At 33.9% G+C, this 17,799-nt stretch overlaps 1 protein-coding gene across 5 annotated transcripts in view; it reads left to right on the forward strand.

The window, feature by feature from the left end:
• Positions 1-17,799, forward strand: part of VPS13B (vacuolar protein sorting 13 homolog B) — a 625,623-nt gene that overhangs the window by 353,003 nt on the left and 254,821 nt on the right. For all 5 annotated transcript variants that reach the window (XM_072949533.1, XM_072949529.1, XM_072949532.1 and 2 more), the window contains exon 31: positions 15,076-15,279. In XM_072949533.1, coding sequence (XP_072805634.1) covers positions 15,076-15,279 — 204 coding nt within the window. The remainder of the gene's footprint in view (positions 1-15,075; positions 15,280-17,799) is intronic.

The raw sequence follows: 17,799 nt of genomic DNA on the forward strand, positions 1-17,799 counted from the left end.
AGGAGAAAATATTTTTATGTTATTTTCCTGAAGAAAAAAATGTACATCTTAGGATAGGCATGATAGTGTTCCTGAGTGAAATAGGTAGTGGTTTATTTTCACTCATTAATTACTGAATCAATGGATAAAATACTGTAAGTGGAATCTTAGTAATATGTAATATTTTAAATTATATCTTTAAATCTGGATAGTGTTCAACCCTAAATTTAATGGAGATCTTTCTAGAACCTTATCTCATGAGATTAAATTTCTATAAGGAAAAATTTTAAGATACATGCACCTCGGTGTTCATAGTAGCACTATATACAATAGCGAAGACATAGAAGCAACCTAAATGTCCATTGACAGATGACTGGATAAAGAAGTTGTGGTATGTTTATACAATCAAAAGAAGAAAATTCTAATCCCAAACCTTAGGAAACTGCTAGCACATGTCTTGACAGTGTGTACATTTATTACTGACAGGGATGTCCTTAGAATTTCCTTGTTGCAGCATTGCTGTTTTAAAATCACATAGTCTCCTAATTTGTATCTGTGTAATTAATCACATTTTGATTATAGATGGTGCGTTAGGGAGATTTTCTGATAGAGAAGACTTTTGATGCTATGATATCTAGAGGGAATCTCCATGGAAGAGTTAGAACTAGGTGAGACCATTGAAGGATACTTTGAATTGTAGCAGATACGTCAGGAGGAGGGAAATAAGGAGTCAAAGAAGAGAGGCAGGTACAATTTAGAGACCTGAGCAGAGGATTGGTTTTAGGGGCGTAATGAGAGAGAGGTGGGGAAACATAATTGAGGTCAGATTGTGGAAGCTTTGAATTCCTGGTTAAAGATTTGTGCTTCAGTGCCTGGCTGATGGGGGAGGTCCTGAGTGTTTTTGATCAGGTTTGTACTATTTTTAAAGGATTAAACACAGTATCAAGGACATAATAGACGCTTAAAGAGTACAGTTTCTGGTACCACACGGTCTGGATTCAGGTCTCAGCTTTTCCACTCACTAGCCAAATGTCCTTGGACAACATATGATGCTGAAGTGTGTTGATTTCCTTTCTGTAATGCAGGAATAATACTACCTACCTTACAGGGTAGTTATGAGGAGTATATAAATTAATGCTTGCTAAGCATTTAGAATTTGACTGGCATATAGTAAGCATTCAGAAATATTTACTGAATACTTATTTGTATTAGCTGTCATAATTATTGCTGATATTTTAAAAATGATTACTTAGTCTGGCTGCACTGTATTGATTAATCTGGGGAAAGGATTCCACCTCTAGTCCTTGCTTATGCAAAATTAAATAAGAATCACTGGCAAACTAAGAAATGATAGTTTTTTTATGTACCACATAAAAACATATCCCACCTTATCCTACCTACCCATGAGGTTTAAAATCCCCAGATAATTTTCAGTTTGTATTTTTAAGCCCTATATAATACTAGCTGACACTTCACAGCATTTTATATTTACAGAGTAATTTCACATATTTTACTCCTTTAATTTTCACTGCAGCCATGGGCACTTGTTACTATTATTCACGTTTTGCAGCAGAGAAAAACAAAGCTCAAGGTTGCCCGAGATCACACAGCAAGCTTGAGCTCTTAACTCCGCTATATTGTAATTCTTCTTGGCCTTTTTATTGAAACAGCTACATCAGAATAATATAAAGAATGAGAAAACGTGTTCTGTACCCACCACCTACCTCTGTTCTGCAGCTTGCTCCTTAACTCTGTCTTATTCATGTCATACTCATCACTTGGATGTTCATAATCTCATTCGTAGATTTTTTTTTACTGCTATTTAGTAGTCCATTGCATGAATATGCCAGCTTGTTTGTCTTTCCTTCTAATAATGGACATTAATGTTTAAAATTTTCTCTATCACATATAGTGTTAAAATGAATATTCTTCAGCATTCTACTTGTACACATATATAATAGTTTCTCTGCAGCAGTGCCTTACAAAGAACTTCCTTCAGTGATAGAAATGTTCTATATCTGCCTTATCCCAATATGGTAGCCACTAGATAAACATGGCTGTTGAAGACCTAAACTGTGACTACTATGACTGAGGAATGAGAATTTTTTAAATTGTATTGACCTTTAATTAACTTAATTTTCAGTAGACGCATGCAGCTAATCTCTGCTGTATTGGGCAGCAAGCCTCTAGGTCGTGTAGCTAGGAGTAGAATTAATTCATAGATTATACATAGCTTCAGTGCTGCTGGATATCACCAAATTGTCTTCCAAAGTGATTATATCAGACTTACATTCCCATTGGCTGAGTGTCAGAGTTGCCATTGCTCTACATTCTGGCAAACACTTGGCATTAATACCATTGTATTAGACACTACAGACAGGATTGTCTTACCAGTGGAAGTGAATGGAAGACCCGTAGGAAAAATATCACTCTCTACACCTGGAGGCAATGTGTGATGTCCTTATATGATGATCAGATATATAGATGTGTCCCCTCTAGTGTACGGTGGTAGAAGGGCACTACCCTACTCTACAACAGGAAAAAGATACCAGATTTTTAATCAAATGTGAGACTATGTACTTTACTGCTGACTGGAAGATTCTTGATTGGTACCTTTCCTTAAATCATCTTTACTGTGATTATTTTACATGTTGGTATATTTATATTTTAGCATCACTTATTAAGAGATTTCCTGAACTATTGCTGCATTTTCAAAAACTACAATTTTCCTTTATTAATAACAGAGTTGCTTAATACTTATTGTTGTAAATTTGAGGATCTTGACCTCTGGTTCCTTTTTTCTTTGACCAATTTTATAACATTTGTGGGTTTGAAGCAACTCAGTATGTTATAAACTATATAAAATAATGTGGAAACATATTTTAAAGGAGTTGCTTTGTTATATACCAAATCTGAAGTTTTCTCCTCCACTCCCTACCCCTAAATTTCTTTATATCTACCCTAGTCTGTAGTCTTAGAAATACTGTCTTCTTTAAATTTAATTTGACATCTCTCAGTTTTTTACCCAGCTATATCATATATACATTTTAATAAAGTATAATTTTACATTTTATTTTGAAAACCAGTTTTCATATGAAGTATAGAAAAGAGGTAAGAGAGAGAACTGAATTTGCAGTCACAAGGTGTGGTTTCCAATTTAGAGTCAGCTCTAACCCAGTCTCCTTACCTAAACCATCAGCATCTATAAAATGGAGTGTACCTGTCAAGACTCTGTGCTTGGTCATTTACCTGAGACGACATTGAAAATCCCTTTGCAAACTACTTACCTGTATACAAATTTTAAAGTGATATTATTAATATTATTACTATCATGTGTATTTATGTTTTCTGTATTATAAGACACTTTATAGTTTGGTAAGAGAATTGGAATAATGTGTAATAAAAGAACATGATTAAGAAGAAAAAAGTTTAAAGATAGAATTAGAGGCATATTAATAAAAATGAATCTAGTAAGAGATAAAGGGCAATGTCTTTGTTTAAATTTTTATTAAAGATTTCCCGTGCAATGTAGAATTAGAAGTTTAACATGTAGTCCAACTAATTCAGCTATGCTTTGCTTTACATAAGCACTTTTATAAGCTTATAGGATTTTTTCTTACTATAGAAGGTATTTAAACAATTAAGAAGAATCTACCTTTCCTATTTAACAATACCTATGAACATTTCTCTCTCTGTGTAATTAAATGATCTCTTAAAACATCATTTACTCACCAGCCTATTTAAATACTGTTATTATTCCTGACAATCTTTAGCTGAGATTTTGAGTAGAGGGCAATCCTGAATCTCGATTTAAATGATGATTTTTGGAAGGAAATCTTCCATGTAATAATGATGTTAGGAGTAGGAGATGATGAGTAATGATTGATGAGTAGAGAAAGAGGGACTATTACACGTGAGAATTTCATAGAAATGTTCAAATAGGATTTGGAAGTAAATGAGGACGCTGTTAAGTACCAAAACCAATTGTTTTGAGTAAATGAAATGAAAAAAATTGAATAAAGATTTGAAAATTTCTGAATGAAAAAGAGTGCTAACACAGTTGGATAAAGTCTGGGTGGTTCATGATTTATATAATAGGAGTTGATTTGCAGTCATGGTAGATTTTATAGAAGAATCTAAATCAAGAGTGTTGCCAGAGATTTGTTGCAGAAACATTAGAAGCAAATAGGAAGTCTGACTATCTTTTAATAAGGACACATTATAAATTTGATCTATTTTACTATCATCTTTAGAAATCTAAACAAACTTGAAGAATGCATTTTACTAAATATACAGTTAACCTTTCAAAGTTACCTATGTGGGAATTGCAGTAAACTTCACTGCTAAGTAAGACCATTCTGGACTCTAATATAAAAAGTTAACTTTTATGCCAAGTACTTAAATGTTTTAGAAATCTATGAGGATTTTATGTAAATACACCTGTACTATATTATTATAACATACTGAAAAAAACTTTCTGATCCCATGTTGTCAATGAATTATTATACATTACTATTTGAATTGAAGCTATGCAGAAAAATGCACTCATTCTAAAATTTTAATGTTTAAATATTAATGACAGAATAGTATTTAAGAATTGTTATTTTACTAGTGTGATAAATAAGAGATCGCCTAATCCTGTGAGACTTTATAGTATGTGTATAGTGTATGTTAGTCTATTTAAAAATTAAAAGGCTGAATGATAATGTTTAAATATTAATGACAGAATAGTATTTAAGAATTGTGTTATTTTACTAGTGTAATAAATAAGAGATCGCCTAATCCTGTGAGACTTTATAGTATGTGTATAGTGTATGTTAGTCTATTTAAAAATTAAAAGGCTGAATGACATTTGACAATGCTTTTGGTATTTCTTTTCTTTCCTATAAGCCAGCCTAACTAACTCTAGGCTTTTTGTTGTTATTGGCCTTTTTTTTGTGAAGTGTTGTCAAACCATCTCTTTCACATCTTGTACTTACAGAGTTGGTTACTTGAATCTATGTATGGGTTTTGCATTTATTCCTGTTAAATTTCATCTTATTAGTTTTGACTCTGTTCCAATATTTTGACATATTACATAATCCTGATTCTTGCATTCAGTGTGTTAGCTGTACTTCCCAACTTTGTGATATGAAAATTTGATAAGACAGATTTGTATGAATTAATTAAAATTAATGAATGATAAAAATAATTGAATTGAGCCAAATCCTCTGGCATGTTATTAGAGACCTGACTCCAAACAGATATTATTTGGATCAGCTCTAAATCCATTTTACTGTGCTTTCATCAAGCCCATATTTTTTATTACATTAAGAAAGTATCTTATCAGTTACACATCTTCATAACATCAAGTTCCATAATATTGATGCTTAGTTTCTCATTTATTATGGCAATACAACCAAAAAAGGAAATAGGTTTGTTTTGGCTTGATTTATTCTTAGGTAATTCATATAACTCCTAATACGTACCACTTTCTAACTGCTCAAAACCTTTCTGATGAATGAATAATCAATTTTGTTGAAGATCAATATGATAATTAGATTTTTTTTTTACAAAATTGAAGTAACATTTCCATTTCTCTATATTGTAGTGGATCTCAGTAATTTCTCTGAAAGCACATGTAGGTTCTTTGATCACATGAACACCTTTTTCAGTGCAATACATGTTCAGTCAGTGCATTTTTGTAGACCATGTTTCTAATGGGATGACAATTGTTTGGTGTATACTTTTGTATACTTTTCACATTGCCCATACATTGTATACCTTACAACTTCTTAAATCACTTTACAAATATACCTTGTTTATAACATTATTGAGCAAATGAGTACTTAACAGCACATGTTTGTGACTGTTGAGGACAAAAACTTCAAAGCTCACCTTTTCCTGAAGATAGATTCTGAAAACCTAGTTTCTTATTTGCTTAACCACTAAGAACATTTTGAGAATCTTCAAGCAGCAAGAGATATTTTATATTCTAATGAAGTTGCCTATAACTTAGCCATCAAAGGAAAATAATTGGTAAATATGGCTGTCACGTCACTATTACTTTGTATTTGTGGATTTGTACACATAAGTCATTTAAAAGTTGTATAACTGAAAAAGTTGAATTTTATTATTACCCCATTATAAAACCATTGTTAATGTGAAGTTGTTGTTTATTAAAAAGTTTATTTTAAAAATTAATTTTAGTTTCTGAAAGGTGTGATATCTCAGAAAATGATTTAATAACCAGGTTACTCTTTTTGCTTCTTTACTTTTATAACTCCCTTCTTTTGAGAATGTGAAATACATGATTAATTTATCCCTTGGACTGGAACTGTAGAGAAACCATTTTCTTACTTAATCTTCTGTTTGAACTCAAGGAATTATATTACGACCCATTTGCTTAAATTGAAGTGTCTGTATCTTCAGTATACTTTTGGATTTTATAGTACAGAGTAAGTGAGACTGATGGATTGATTCCGAAAGCAGGCCAGCCAGCTGCTTTTTCATGCACTGTAGCAATAACAATAACCAGGGTGTCATTATAAGATAGTAGGCATGTTAAAGTTATGTACTTCTTCCCAAACAAAACCTCCGTACTGTTATCTCCTTACAGAGAAATTTGATACTCACTGAGTAGTTGACTTCTCCAAGGACATATGTATAGCCTGTCAGTGGTAGGCTAGAATTTGAATATGATTGTGACATTAAAATTCTTGCTTTTAATACAGTGTTATACTGCACTCTCCTTGGCCATGGAGCCCTAATGGCAGCCAGTAGTCTTACAGATGTGTGCCATTATTCATCATTGAATGGACTGGGCCAGAAAATAAAAGGAGATCCTAAGAAACCTGTCTCCTTCATTAGAGAGATAACTGAAAAATACATATACTGACATTTGTGAATCAGTTGTGCTCCTGGATGCATAGAAAGCATAACATTAAACTGAAGATAAAAGCCTGGAGATCACTAATATTGAAGGATTGAAGGGGAAAACAGAGAAAAAATCTAGTAAAGGAGATTAAAGAGGGACAGTTGGGGGAGTTTGAAGGCATTCAAGCTCATGGAGGAAATTTCAAGAATAAGCACAATTGTGATAAATAGCCTTAATATGTAATTATTTACTTCCTGTCAGATATTCCTTTGCATGAATTAACTCATTTGACTCCCTTCATTGACTCCGCTTTTCAGATGAATTAAATGAAGCGCTGAGCCTTTAACTGGCCCGAAGATACCCAGTGGTAGGTGGCAGAGTTAGAATTATGGACCCAGGCAGGCTAAATGTGCAGTGTGTGCTCTTGACCAGCATGCTGTACTGCCACTTTGAATTGTCAAGTGCCCAGAAAGGTTAGGTGAGTTAATGACTGAAAATCGTCCGTTGGATCTGGTAATTAGAAAATGAGTTGAGGGTCTTTTCCAGGAAAATTTCAAAGGAGGGATAGGGATGACATCTGATTGTTCTTGATTAGAGGAGAAAATAAGTAGGAAATAGAAATACTGAGAGAGAAATACACTTCCGTTTAAAAGGGAATGTGGCAGGGTGTCAGCTGGTGTGGGTGTACTGAGTCTTAGGGAGTCTTTCTCTTTCACGAGGAGAATAATTTGAATGGTATTTTTCACCTGAATGGTAAAATTTCAGGAGAAAAAAAGAAAAAATGATTGAGTATAGTCTCCAAGGGAAATGAAGAGAATAAAGAAAAATATTTGTTATTTATTCAACTTTCATATATTAAAAGCCTACCTTGTGTCAAGCTCTGTGGCTAAGTACAAGCTGGTGAGAAGACAGACACTGACCCAGCCTTCAAGGGTGAAGCGAATTAACAGAGATCTTGGCCTTGAAGAGAAGAGGTGCTTCCTCTAAGGAGTTCAGTGAAAGAGGAAGGACAAGTATTTCTCTGTTTTATAAGTGAAGTAGCCTTAGATTTACTGGTCCTCGTTCTTGCTCTCCTCAGTTCAGATAGCAGAGATAATGATGTTCCAAGTCAAAAAGATACGATGCTCAAAGTATCAGACTGTGGTTTTTAGAATCAATAAGGATAGTAGCTTAGATTTAAAAAAAAAAAAAGAGGAAAAGGCATTCAGACCTGCTGAATCAGAATTTTTGTGGTTTAGGAACCTAACATTTTTTAATAAGCTCTGGGTGATTCTTCTGCACTCTAAAGATGAGACCCTTCGCCCTAAGTCATTAGTTATGAAAGTCAGCAGTTGGTCTTAGCATGATGGTCAACCATCTATATCCCCTACCTATATACTCTCAAAATTACTGTCACTTATGGAGACTCAGCAATAAAAATGTAGACATTTAATTTAATCAAGAATATAAATTTTACTTCTTTTTACATTCCTATTTTTTGGCTTGTTTAACATTTTGTAGATCTCAATTGAGCTGTAAGTAATGAATTTTACTTCTTTACAGTGAGGTCCCGAGATATGCCTATTCAGCAGCGAGCAGTAAGTGGTTCAACATGAGCTGTTCCTTATGTAAACATACAAAAGGCCTGACCCAGACTAAATCAATTTAAAAAGGAAAACATTAAAGCTATGTTTCCTGTTATATACTTAAAGTCTTCTTTGGTTCCTTATGATTATATTATTGACCAGCTATTGCAGACTTCAGTTTATCCTCCTACACCACCTGCTGAACAGTTCAAATGGTATGGAGATGAGTTTCGGAAGGGCAAAGCAATTACAATTATAACTCCTACATTTTAGCTAATAAAGCAGCATTTTGTGTTAAGAGTAAGGAAGTTATGGGCATCTTGACTCACTCCCTTTTCTGATTTGAATTGCTAAAAGATTTTAAAGACTGTAATAAGGAGGGAGAGTGAAGTTCATAGAGCTTTTAGAAGTATGTGAATTTGAGACAAGAAAATTTGTTTCCTATTTATGATATCAAACATTTCTAGGAAACATTTAGTTAAGAAATAATATGAAGCTTTCCTTATTGAGATATCATAATTGTATTTTTTAAGGCTAATATTGTTAATTTAGACATTTACTGAAGCCTTAAAAGTGCTTTTTTTATGATTTAGTTAAGTATCATTCTATTAAAATTCTTTAATAATTTTGCAGTTTTTTTGTGTGTGTGTGTGTGCCGTGAAAATGTGATGCACTAAATCAAAGCTTTCTTGAATGAGATATACTTTAATTTTTGGCTTTGCAGTCAGATTGTTTTTCACACTTAACAGACTACTTTTAGTTATAAAGTTCTTATTTATGGAAAACAGCATTTTAAAAGTTGTATGATGATTTCCAGCCTTTGAAAAAAAGTAATTTTCAATTCTGTAGCTGTTTATGTGTTTATACCTTTAAAAAATATCTAGTATACCAAGAGATGTGAAATATATCTTTCACAAGACACCTTGTTCTAATACTGCCTAATAAAAGTTAATGTATGGTATTTGAATGAAAACATTTTGAGTACGTTTTCTTAATTTAGTATTGAGAAACAAAGCAAAGTACTTTGAATATTCTATATTGTAATAAGAGGAATTGGTTTTAAGTATGCATAAAACAAAATGAGCATATCTTATACTTTAAAGGATAAAGATTAGTGACTATTTCAGGTTGAGGGAAAAATCAAGTACTTTTTGGAAAATGACATAAATCAATGCACCACTGTATGTTTTCTGACTGTAAAGAATTAAAAATAAGTCATATTGATCATGTAATAAGAAAGAAAAATTAGATTTTATTATCTAAGTTTGGAAATACTTATCCTGTATTTATTTTTATCAGAGCAAAATCAAACCAAACGTATAGTTTGTAAATATTAGCAATTCTTTAAAATATATTTAATCTTTATATTAACCTAAACTAAAAAGCCAGATGGCCTATGTTTATTAATAGTAATTTAAATTTTATACTTGGGAAACGGCAGAGTTTTGTAATTTGATCTCTCAGAAGGTGAAAAAATTGTTGAAGAAAATGATTTCTTGAAGATGGAACTGTGTTTTTTATTGGCCTAAATTTTATACAATAGATTGTTTCTTCCCTTAGAAAGTAAGGAATTTATTACATACTAATGAGTGTGCTGTTAAAATATTTTTACATTGATGAGATATTAAATTAGAAAATTTGGGCGGAATTCATTGAGTTTGATTAAATTGCAGGTCAGTGATGCTCTCTGCTCAGGCTTCTGTTTTTTTCTGAATCCTAATATGTGCTTTATCTGAGTGAGTCTCTCTTCCTCTCAATTTTTCAGTTATTTCACGTCTATTTAGCATTTTATACAAAGGCTGAGGAGTGAATCAAAGTGAATGATTTTTATTTTCTAACACTTACTGAGGTTTTTACAATGTGGAAAGTTTTGTGCTAGGCTCTCTATATATTATCTCACTTAATTTTTATAATTAAGATAGAAGCCCAGTTCTTTCTCCTCTTCTTGACTGTTACTCCATAATTTCTATAACCTTCTTGGCAGAAGAGAAAATGCCAATTTGCTAGGCAAGCCTGACCTGTGGGCCACACCTGTAAAAGGGTAAAACCCCCAGAGATGGGCCTAGTACAGGCCACTGACACTTTGTGAAGAAAGGCTTGTCTTTGGCTTGAAGCCTCACTAGCCTTATAAGGCTTTGCTTCCTTCCATGCCTCTCTCCACTCCAACCATTCAGAGCCTCTTCAGGGTTTCTGGATGGGCTGCTGTCTCACAACTTTGGGCCTTTGAACCTCTTGTTTCCTCTGCCTCACTACTTTCTTCATTGTGCTAAATGAGATTGAGCTTTTTTTGAACTCCCTTAAACACTGCCTCCACTTTCCTGGGCTCCCCAGATCTGGGTCAGCAGTCCCTCCTGTGTGCTTCCAATTGCATTCTGTACCTAACCTTGTATAATGTTGACTGTTTTATAAGTCCTCTCTCTGCGTGAGGGCAGGACCCAGTGTCCTCAGGACCTAGCATGTCTTGCCCACTGAATAGCCTTTGAATGAATGAATGAATGCAAATTTTCTTATTGGGGACAGTGCTGTTCAGATAGAAGGATACCCTTTTGGCAGTCTTGACTGAGGTGAGAAGTAGGGAAATGGTTACTTTTCACCAGCTATTATATCAAATAGTTGTTTTTATATAGAAAAAGAGCCATGATAGACATACGGTTATATTTGGTAGAAGAAATGGGAGGACAACTTTTATATTTGTCCCATGGTGAAAAGGATAAGACATATCTTCTAGGGCAGTGATTAAGTAGGAGAGATTTTTTTCCACAATAAATTGTAAAATCTTTGTTCCTATAAATCTTCCTAATATCCTTGTAATATCTGTTTAATCTCCACAGTGTCATAGTTATGTTTCCGTTTTTATTGCAAATGTAGTTTATTGGCCTCCTGTCTTTATCTCTTTTTTGTCCTTGAATTGCTAGAGGTTTGTTTATTTTTGGCTTTGTTGATCTTCTCTGGCTTTTTTATTTCAATAATTTCTGCTCTTATTTCCTCCCCCTCCCTCTTTTAAGGTTTACTCTGCCTTTTAATGTTCAGCTCATTAACTTTGAGACTTTCTTTTTTTTGCTAAAACAAACATTTTAGATAATAAATTTCCCTTTAAGTACCACTTTAACTGCATTCCACAACTTTTAATGCACATTTTGTTTTTAAGTATTTCTGAATTTTTATTATTGTTTTGATCAGTGAGTGACTACATAGATGTGTGTTTTTAAACAAATACAGGCAATTTTGCAGGCTCTCTTTTTTTTAATAAAATATCTTACTTTTATTATACTCAGAGAATATATAGTCCATCAGATAATAACCTACTGAAATGTGTTGAGGCTAGTAGCTTTATTGCCTTTTGGGTGACTGGTTTCTGTAAATATTCCGGTATGCTTGAGAAAAATATGTATTCTCTAGTTGTTGGATACTGTGTTCTATAAATGTCTGTTTCAGCAAATGTATTTATGTTTTTTAAATTTTCTCTATTTTACTTTTTTTTAATATGCTTATTCAATTCATTACTAAGGGAGGTAGGTTAAAATTTTCCACTACAGGTGATACATTTGTCAATTTCTTCTTGTGGGTATGTCTGGTTTATATATATATATGTTTTTTTAATTATGTTATTACAAATAAATTCAAAATTGCCTTAATTTCCAGGCAAATTGATCTTTTACATTTAGATAGTAACTATTTTAAATAATTTTTTTCCTTAAAGTCTATGTTGTCAAATATCAATATAACTACTCCAACTTTCTTTTGGCCTAATATATACATATTTTTTCTATTTGTTGACTCAATCTTCCTGTGCACTGAAGTTTTTGGTATATTTCCTAAAAAAACAAAATAAAACTATGATTTGTTAAAACCAATCTGACAGTTTTCTCTTTTAATTGGACAGTTAAATTAGTTACATTTATTCTGATTGAAGTTATCTTTGGATTTGTTCTTATTATGAGCTATTTGTCTAAGTTTCTCTGATTTTTGTGCTTGCATTCTAATTTTTACTTCACTTACTTGAGAGTTACATGTTCCATGTCTATTATTTTAGTTGTTACTCTAGCTGTTTTCACATATGTACTTAAAAAGTCTGAAGTTAGTATCTTTGTCTTCATTTCCCCCCTCCCCAAATACAAGGACTTCAGAAAACTTTACCTAAAATTACCTGGTCCCCTAGTTTATATACTGTCATTGTCCAGTGTCTTATTTTTAGCTTATTTTCTTCTCATAATTTTGGCATTATTTAATATTTTGAAGATAATGTTTGTTTAGGTGTAGTCATATATTTACCAGTTTCTTCCTTATATTACTTCTTGGGATTCTTTGGGCTGCCTGGATCTATGGTTTGGCATTTTTCAACAGTTGTAGAGTAACATTGTCTCTTCAAGTAGTTCCTCCATGAATGAGAACTCACTGTACTATCTCCCTGGGACTCCAATTAGGTCTATTTTAGACTTTTTCTGTCCTTCAAAGGGATTATTAAGTTGCTTTAGTCCTCTTTTTTAAAATGGGTTTAGGGAATTTATTTAAAATGTAGAAAGCATTGGTTAGTTTAAAATAAGTAAATGTAACTTTTATATGGGGAACAATAATCTAGGGAAATCAGCTGGGCCACCAAATGCCAAAGATACTTTCTGTCTTTCAGAGATTATGTGGTCCTGCAGCAGAAGTTTCCTGTCTGGAGACTCTGTACTCTTATTGCTATAGATAGATTGATTCCTCACTTGAGATTTTTAAAGATTTGTATTAGTTCAAATCAGTGAATTGAAACAGCACTTACTGATTGTTTAATAGAAGACAGATTCTGTCTTCAAGAAATTTATGTCATATTGAGAAAGACTGACAAGTCACTGTGATGTTCTTATATTTATAAGTATAGAAAGACCCTAAGAGCTGAGATTTGAGAGTAAGGGAGTTTGAAGAAATGGTGGTCAGGAAGGGCTTCTTAGAAAGTGAAGTTTGAGCTGAGCCTTTAGAATTAACAGAATTATTTGAGTATTCAAATGAAAGGAGAGTGTTCTACCAAAATAGGGATATTCAGAATGTTACTCCTTCCCACCTGCACCCTCATTCACTCCTTTTTTTCTTTCCCTTCATTAAGGCAAATTGAAAGTGTTCACAGCCCATTTTCTGGGCCCTATTCTTAATGTAATTCTTGGGTTATTATAAAACTTAAGGGCACCTTTTCTTGCATGCCCGTTCCTAGATTGTAATGTTTCTAAGTTAGAAAAAAGAAAAAGGAGATTAGGTTCAGCTCTTACCTTGGGTATAATGAGAATCCATCTCTCTGTTTTCTAGCTCCCACTATGACTTCTGACCAATGTCTGTTTGTTTTCCTGTTCCCTGATTGTAATGCCCAGTGATATCTCCCTTCCTGAGCTGCCGGCTCACTCTGTTCCAGGCCTCTCCGTTTTCCTCTCTTCACTTGAATTTGTTAGCCTCAGCCCTCTCCTTGCCTGGCCCAATGCATGCTATCTCCATGCCTGAGAATCTGGCCCAGACTCCTGCCATCTTGAGTCTCAGTTGTCATCCACCTTCCATCAGTGTTTGACCAGTCTCTGGGCATGGTCTGACCCACACTGTTTACTTAGTCTTGATCCAGACATAGTCTTGATCACATTCTTACTGTTTCTCTATAGTTTTCATACTAGGACCCAATGCTTCCCTCCCTTCTTCCTCCACTAATCAGTTTTATTAGTGTTCTCTTGATGTAATTAACTTAATTGTATTTTTTCTGACATCTACAGTTATGTCTGTGCTAGTAAAGCTATTTTATCCCCTATATAATTTTATTTTTTTGTGTTGATTGAAACTTTCACAAAGGCCAAGTGGTACTCTCCTTTTGATAACTCACTTTAAAGCATTTGTGAGCCAACATAACTAAAAAGTTCCCAACTCACACAAGCCTAGGCTCAACTGGCTTCCAATTAGCCTTCTTCCCACTCACGATACTGCCTTGCTATTTTTCACTCTAAAACCTTCATGAAAAATTTAACCATTTACTTCTTTTAGTTTAGCTTTAAGCTGCTGATAATTTTATTATTTTACTTAAGCTTGGGTCCAGTAAGATCAAAGTTCCAACTCTCTATGGGCCAGTAATCCTTAATTGTGTTTCTACATCAGTAAGCAATGTAGTCTTCTCAACAGTTTAGTCTCTGTGTTAGTGGGTTACATAAAGAACCAAAGGCGTGGGGTAGGGGAGTTAAATAAATCAGCAAGGCTTCACCATCTTTCCTAACAAGACATCAGAGTGCTGAGGAAGGGAAAGTAGGTGTTTAGCATTGGAAAGAAGACAGGGTGTTTTGAATTGGAAAAACCTGGATTTACTAGCTCAGTAACTTTGGCTAAGTCTTTCAATCTCTCTGCATTATTTTCTCTTCAGTAGAAATTGAAATAATAATAGAACCTTGCAAATCTCAAGAATTGACATCATATTATGTGAAAGTGCTTAGAGAAATAACACAATGCTGAGAATAATGTAAGAAATCATTATAGGGTAGATACCATAAGTGATCAGTTTTGGATGTATTTTCAAGTCATAATATGCGGTAACTTTCTAATACCTGCCTAATAGGTTTGATTAACCCAGTAATCCAAAGGAAAGAACGATAATGATATTATGTTAGGGAACAAGATAAACACAGAAAACTTATTTTATCTGTTTACTTTTTTTTTTTTTCGCTGTCTTTACAGGAGAGCCTTGAACTTAGGAATTCTTCGAGACCCTGGGTCAGAAATTGAAGATAGACAATACCAAATAGACCTGCAGTCCATCAACATTGGTACTGCGCAGTGGGATCAACTAAAACCAGAGAAGGAAAGTGGCACAGGAGGGGTGCTAACAGAAAGTGAAAGAAATTCTCAAAATCCAGCCCTGGAGTGGAATATGGCCAGCAGGTACGAAGTGGCTGAGAAACTTTTTACTATTTCATTGCCATAGGAACAGTTGATGATACAGTCTTTAGTCTGCCCAACCTAAGTGTTTGGATGTTGCTTCTGCAATTCATGGCAATCGTAAAATGTATTTTGTAATTGTAACTCATGATTTTGCTTGGAAACCTGCTAGTCCTGATAGGTCCTGTTACACTGCGATTATTATAAATTTAAAGTTGTGTCAGAATTTTTATTTTTTTTAAATCTTCCTCTTTGATGAAAGATTCCTCCTCAGGCTAAGGATACATTCATATTTTCCCTTGAAATTCATTATCCTCAAGGTCAGATTTTTTTTTTTGTCTTTCTTATGAGGTTCTTCTCCTTTAGGTACCCACATTCCTTTCTAACGTTGTTATGCTATAGTCATAACGAGCTGCTTTCAGCTTCCTGAAGGTAGGATTTGTCAGTAGTTACTAGCCTTTGCGTGTGATCTTCTCTTCGCCTGGAACTCTCCAAACCCACCCTTCACTTGCCTGTCATTCATTAAGTCTTAGACTAGACATTGAGCAGGTTAGGGTCCCTTTCTGTATGCTCTTACCATATCACTTGGCATATTTAATATTAATTATCGATACACTTTGTGTCCTGAAGATAGATCATCACTATTTTGTCCATTTATTTATCCCTAGCACAGGGCACTTCCATGATATGAAATGTATTATTACAGCCCTTCATTGTCAAGTGATTGCCTATGCACCTAAGGAGGGCTCTAAATTTGGGTGATAAATCTCCCACAGCTGGCCAGGTACATTTCAGGAGAGGGATGTAGTTATGGAGCCATCTGCTTGCAACACTCCTGGCAGCTGGAGGCAGTGAGTGTTTTGGTTCTGAAGGGAGGAGCTGGGTCCACACCACAGATCCTGATCTCTAAACATCACGTGATATCAGCCAGGGTCCATCCCCTCATTCCTTCTCTTTGCTTAGTTTTCAGATTTAGAAACTACTGTCTTACAAAACTTCAAGGTCATCATTTCTTAAAAACCACAGATGCTATCATCAACCAGAAAGATGAGCCTTATTTTCCTAGGAAACTTTATGACCATCCAGCCTTAACTGAGCTGTTGCTGCTATTCAATACTTAATTCATTTAACAAACAATTTGTGTGCATATGTGTGTTTGAGTTGAATTTCACATACATATAATTAAGAACTTAAAGTGAACAATTCAGTGCATTTTGTACATTCAAAATACTGTGCAACCACCACCTCTATATAGTTCCAAAACATTTTCTTCACCTTGAAGTAAAACCCTTTGTCCATTAAGCAGTTTTTCTGCATCCTTCTCTCTCCCCACAGTCCCTGGAAACTGCCAATCTGCTTTCTGTCTCCATAGATTTATCTATTCCAGATATTTCGTATAAATAGAATCATGTACTCTGTGATGTTTTATGTCTGGCTCATTCATTTAACTTAATGTTTTGGAGGTTTATCCACATGATAGCTTGTGTCCATACTTCATTCTTTTGTATTGCTGGGTAATATTTCACTCTATAAGAAATATCGCAGTTTGTTTATCCATTCATTCATTGATGAACATTTGGACTGTTTGTACCTTTTGGCTATTGTGAATAATGTTGCTGTGGCATTAATGTTTGAGTACCTGTTTTCAGGTATTTGGGATAGATAACCTAAGAGTAGAATTACAGTGTCCTATGGTAATTTTACATTTAAATTTTTAAGGAGCTACTAAACTGTTTCCACAGTAGAAAAACCATTTTACTTTCTCACCAGCGATGTTCAAGGGTTCCATTTTCTCTTCATTCTCACCAACGCTTATTTTCCTTTTTTTTCCCTTTACTTTAGCCATCCTTCTGGGTGCCATTTTGATTTGCATTTCCATAATGTTTAATGATGTCATGTACGTCTTCATGTGCTTCTTGGCCTTTGAATATCTTCTTTGGAAAAATATATGTTCAAGTCTTCTGCTCATTTTTAGATTGAATTGTTTGTCTTTTTGTTGCTGATTTGTAGGGGTTCCTTATTTATTATGGCTACTGTACCCTTATCAGATATATGATTTACAAATGATCTTTTCACTTTCTTGATTATGATCTTTGATGCACAGGTGTTTAACTTTGATAAAGTCTAATTGGCCTATTTGTTTTTCTTTTTTTGCCCATGCTGATGGTGTCATATCTAAGAACCCATTGCCAAATCCACAGTCATGAAGATGTATACCTATATTATTCAGAGAGCTTTATGGGTTTAATGCTTCTAGTTAGGTTGTTGATTTATTTTGAAATTTTTTGTTTGTTTCTGTATATGGTGTATGTTAAAAGTCCAATTTCATTCCTTTGCATGTTGGATATCCAGTTGTCCTAGAACCATTTGTTGAAAAGATTGTTCTTTCCCCATTGAATGATCTTGGCACCCTTGTCAAAAGTTAACAGACTTTCAAGCATCCAGTATATACACTAAAGAAATAAAATAAAATAGCTTCTAATATGTCCCTATCCCTTACAGAGCTCAGCATCCAGTCAAAAA

The sequence above is a fragment of the Vicugna pacos genome, chromosome 25 (genome assembly GCF_048564905.1).
Source record: "Vicugna pacos chromosome 25, VicPac4, whole genome shotgun sequence".
Lineage (NCBI taxonomy): Eukaryota > Metazoa > Chordata > Mammalia > Artiodactyla > Camelidae > Vicugna > Vicugna pacos.